We start from the raw sequence: 4,821 nt of genomic DNA, 5'->3' as shown, positions 1-4,821 counted from the left end.
GGAGCGGGTCCAGAGGAGGGTCACAAAAATGATCAGGGGGCTGGAACACCTCTGCTATGGAGAAAGGCTGAGAGAGTTGGGGTTGTTCAGCCTGGAGAAGGCGCCGGGCAATGGTTTTAAACTGAAAGAAGGTAGGTTTAGATTGGACTTTAGGAGGAAATGTTCTATGATGAGGGTGGTGAGAAACTGGCACAGGTTGCCCAGAGAAGTTGTGGATGTCCCATCATTGGTAGTGTTCAAAGTCAGGATGGACGGGGCTTTGAGCAAGCTGATCCAGTGCAAGATGTCCCTGCCCACGGCAGATGGGGTTGGTCTAGATGATCTTTGAAGGTCCCTTCCAATGCAAATCATTCTGTGATTCCACGATTCTGTGATTCTATAAAAATGGACCTGCATTTTTTCAGTAAATTCAAGCTGTGTCTAAGGAGGCTGCACTCGGCGCACTCCCACCCCTGGGAGCAGAAGGCAGATCCCCCGAGGAGGACGCAGGGCAGAGCTTGGGGCTCACGCCGCAGCAGATTGTGGGCAGGAGTAAGCAGCCACGAGTAGCTCCGGGAGGTCCTACATGGTTGCATGGCCCAGTTGAGTCTGACTTGTTCCCGGTGTCTGGTCCTGCCCCTGCCACCGCCCTCCGGTCTGGCTCATCCTCTTCCAGCCTTTCGCCTGGCTTTATTATCCAGATGCCTTCCCTGTACCCGGGGGTGGGGCTGGAGGAACAGTTTTGGCGCGGTGAGCATGGGGACAATCACAGGGGACGATGCCACGGTGCGGACACCAGTACGGGCAGCTGCCTGGTAGGCTTGCATTGCCTCTGCCAAAGTCCTCCCCGGCACATCGTCATTGCCACCGCTATCCTCACCAGCCAGACAAAAGCAAACAGGAGGCTCTGGGCAGAAGTTACCATAAAATCTATAACCTTGCTCATCAAAAAGCACAAACCTTTGTATATATGACCCCTCTGATCTCAACTGGAGCTTCTAAGCAACAAGACAAAATACCTCGGGCAAAAACAAGCTTTGAAAACCCATCATTAAAGGACAAAAAGCCGAAAGGCAAAGGCATGTCCCCACACCGTAGGCAAGGCCAGCATGAAGGCACCTGGGCAGCCCTTACCCAGCCTTTAAGCTCATGCATGTCTTGCCACCATCTTTCACTGCAGGTTCACAGCCCAGCTGAGCCCTCAGCACCCCTTCTGTCTTAGTGGTGCAGGTGTGGGGAGGTGCTGAGCAGCTACTGCACATTTATTCGTATTTTACGTTCAGCGTGCGGCTCCAGTCCGTACCGGCGGGCACTCTTCACCCTGGGAACAGAAGGACTCATCTCCCAGGCTTCTCCTTGGCTCTCCTCCACCCAGATCCGACACCTTGCTGATGCTCATGAGTAAGCTCTCACCCCTCTCCTGCGCCGGGGACGCCTGGGGAAGGCTGTTCTCCCAAGAACAAAACCTAGGCTAGGTGAGATCGAGCCGGAGGACAGAACCAGTTTGGGATGCCCAACCTGAAATGCTTCTGATTTTTCAGAGCCTGCGCTTGAGATGGTATCTCCCAGCAGAGCTCTGGCGAAGCCAACCGCAGCTATAAGCCTGAAGCATCGCTGCAAATCAAACCTCAAGGCTTTACTTATGTCCAAATTAAATGTGCCCAAGCCAGTTCTCTGGAAGCGAGGCCAACCTGCATGGGTCCGGCCGGTGACCGCACTATTAAACTCCTTTATCACCCACACTGGGTGGCCACAGCCAAATTTTGCCCCCAAACCCCTTCCTACCGCGGTATCTGCTCTTGCCCTCTCTGATTTCGAGGGAGGAATCTCACCCGCAGCAGCCCGGAGGTGCAACGGGGAGGAGAAATCCCATCCAGGCACGGGTTGAACTCCAAGGGAATTTTGCCGCGTGATATCTAGGTTTCTACTAATTACACGCTGAGATTTTTCGAACACTTACAACTCGGTCAAATCTGGTCTGGCGTGAAATTAGGTGCGATGCAAAGCCCAGGCACCATGTCAGGCATACAGCCCCTACCCCAAAGAACGGTAGGGACATCCCTTTCCAAAGATAAAGTCTCCTGAAGGCTTTTAATAGGTTTATTTTTAAGAATTCTTTTCATCAAAAAAAGAAACAATATTTCTTCCTCTCACCTCTTTCTGTAAATGATTCAATTTAGCACGAAAAGGGAGCCTGAAGCAGACAGACGGTGAGGAACGCTTCAACCCACGCGCGCGCATGGGCGCAGCCTTGCAAACATGGCCCATGGAGAGTCACTTTACGATACCTTGCATTTTTGTCTCCAGATACGACTGGGAGTTTCTCCAGGTCCCAGGGGTGTTTGGAAGCACCGGTGGTTAATTTTGCATTTTGAACCTAGGAGTGGTCCCACCTCACGCTTGCGGCACGCCCCATGTTAGCCGTGCCCCGGCTTTAGCAGGCAACGTGAGGGCAAGAGCAGGCAAGAGCAGTCGGACAGGGGCCAGAGGACACCCCACATACCAGGGGAAGCACGGGGGGCTTTATCAGGGAGCTTATCACCCCTCCTGGAGGCACTATTTGGCCTCCTAAGGGATGAGATTACAAGGCTCCACCTGGAAAAGCCTGTTTGACTGCGATCCGTAAGCAGCATCTCCTCCCCCTGCCTCTGCTCGGCCAGTTTGAGTTAAAAGGTGGGAATTTCACCCGGGTTCCTTGAAAATCATGCTTTATTTTGGGATTCTCTCTTTCACTTTTAAGGGAATAACCTCCCTTGGGTTTTTCTATGCATGCTCAACTACGGAGCATCACCACTGCAGATATACACCTGCAAACAACCTCACGTTGCTCACGGGGACCAAACACTCAGCTAAAAGAAAGGCCTTCACTCTTCCCCACTTGACTCTTCCTCCTCCGAAGCAGCGCTAGGAGGGTCAGTGCTCTCCTTCTCATGCTCCTTCATGGTTTTAACAAACGCGAGCAGACAGGAGCAGGGATGCTACCTGCTTTTCAGAAGAAAAAACCCAAGAGCTCTGCAAAATATCATCCCAGAAGGGATTGCAGCAGCAGCGCAACACTCCCCCTGGGCAGCTCCAGTGGCAGAAGGTGATGGATCTGCTACGTGGCGCCAGCAAGCACCCCCAGGACCTGCAGCACCCTCACCCGGGTCAGGGCTCAGCGCCCCGGGAAGGACACATGGACACATGCGCACCTGCACGGGCACGAATGATCAGCAAACAGGCTGATCCCAAATAACCCCATCCCCAAATAACCCACAGGAGGGGAGGCAAATGGGCACAAAACAACCGAGTAAAACCCCAGAAGAAAAGGTTTATTTACTGAATGCTGCAGAAGAAGCCTGATAAGTTCTGTTCTCGGTCCCGGTGTCCACCGGGAGGTGGAAGGTGCCCTCCGTGGCACAGGAGGAGGAGGTCTGTGGCCAGGCTTGCTTCATCAGAAGTGTAGCTTGAGTGGAGACAGAGAAGAGGTGTCACACAGAGCAATGAAGATACAACTTCCCGCATTTATGTCACGTTCGAACCACTTTGCTGCTCTCTTCCTTTCCCCCCCACCTTTTAAGGACAACTATCCGTAGGAACTTCACACCGTGGTTCCTCTCGCCCCACCTGCTCCCCATGGAGGGATGGTTTGCACAGTGCATTGCAGCAAACCAGTTATCTACCCCAAACGACTGGTTTCCTGAGCTAAGCGACCTGCATGACGATCTACACCTGGGGGATGTGGCCAGCAGAGCCACCATCCCTCCCCAGATACCACCGGTCACCTCTGTGCATAGGGACCAGCAACGGCTGTCCTTGGCCTTGTGTTTCCCAGCTGGAAAACAGGCTGAGCCTGGTGTGCAAGGCATTTTATTCACAGTAAGCCCCTTTGAGAGGCTTGCGTGGCAGGTACCGCCAGTGGACAAGGTACTGCTCACTGTGACCATCCCATCACAGCGTTGGGTGGTCCTCAGAAACTCTGGCAAGGACAGTCAGCAGAAGCAGTGGCTTTGGGCAGGTCGCCCTGTATCCCAGTTTGCGGAAAAGTATTTATGAAGCCAAGTAAGATAACCCAGAAGAATTTCAAGAGCCAAATCTTGTGGGATTTGAGGAGGGACCCACAGAATTCAGTCATTTTGTGGGTCTTAAGTTTTCTGAAAGAGGAAAAGGTCTTACGCTAACTGCCCTAATGCACCTCTGTATGATGAACCAGCACTGGCTACACCTTTCGCCTACATCCAAACACGTTGCCAATGCTTATCTAGGAAGGACTGCCATCACACCGAAGGCTTTCTGGAGCACATCTACGGAGAAGGCAGATCACCAACACAAGCCTACAGCCAGGCTCCTTCCCAACGTTGGTGCCGCCGGGAAAGGCTTAACAGGTCTTTTTCTGGTTGGTTTTTTTTCCCCCTGAAACTATGGATCTGTCCTAACTTTTTGTCCCAGACTAATCTCAAATGGTGGCTCCCCCCACCCTTGGTTTAAGTCCCACCACCTCCCAACAGAGTGCATACAACTTTTGAAAGCCTCAGCCAGTTATTACAGCTCGCTGCTCACCAGCTTAACAAGCTGCTCTAGCTGTCACCATAAAAGAAATAAGCTCCAGGTTTTCCAGGTACCGCAGTACGTATTTCGCACACCCAGCTACTAAGGAAAGAAAACCAAGCGAGGGTTGATCGATCCTCAGCAAGCCGCTTAGTGATTAGACCTCGCTGTGAAGTTGTGGAGGGTAAAGGAGGTAAAATGATGCAGCTGCTGGAATCAAAGAAAATCACCGATTTATGGCTTCTTCAAAGGTATTTTTTGTACGCCAAAGGGGTAGACGGGTGACACGCTCTCTCTACACCAAATTACTGAATT

The 4,821-nt window shown here is 52.3% G+C and overlaps 1 protein-coding gene across 2 annotated transcripts in view; it reads right to left on the bottom strand.

Annotated features, from left to right (window-relative positions):
• FAM168A (family with sequence similarity 168 member A) overlaps positions 1 to 4,821 on the bottom strand; it is a 224,614-nt gene that overhangs the window by 9,651 nt on the left and 210,142 nt on the right. Inside the window, exon 5 of one of the 2 annotated variants that reach the window (XM_009286106.2) lies at positions 3,299 to 3,424. The exons of the other annotated variant lie outside the window; for it this stretch is intronic. Within the exon in view, the coding sequence (XP_009284381.1) occupies positions 3,299 to 3,424 (126 nt within the window). The remainder of the gene's footprint in view (positions 1 to 3,298; positions 3,425 to 4,821) is intronic. 2 annotated transcript variants of the gene reach the window in all.

This window comes from Aptenodytes forsteri, unplaced genomic scaffold (genome assembly GCF_000699145.1).
Source record: "Aptenodytes forsteri isolate BGI_AS27 unplaced genomic scaffold, ASM69914v1 Scaffold231, whole genome shotgun sequence".
In the NCBI taxonomy this organism is placed as follows: domain Eukaryota; kingdom Metazoa; phylum Chordata; class Aves; order Sphenisciformes; family Spheniscidae; genus Aptenodytes; species Aptenodytes forsteri.
This window is presented reverse-complemented; position numbering and strand designations above follow the sequence as displayed.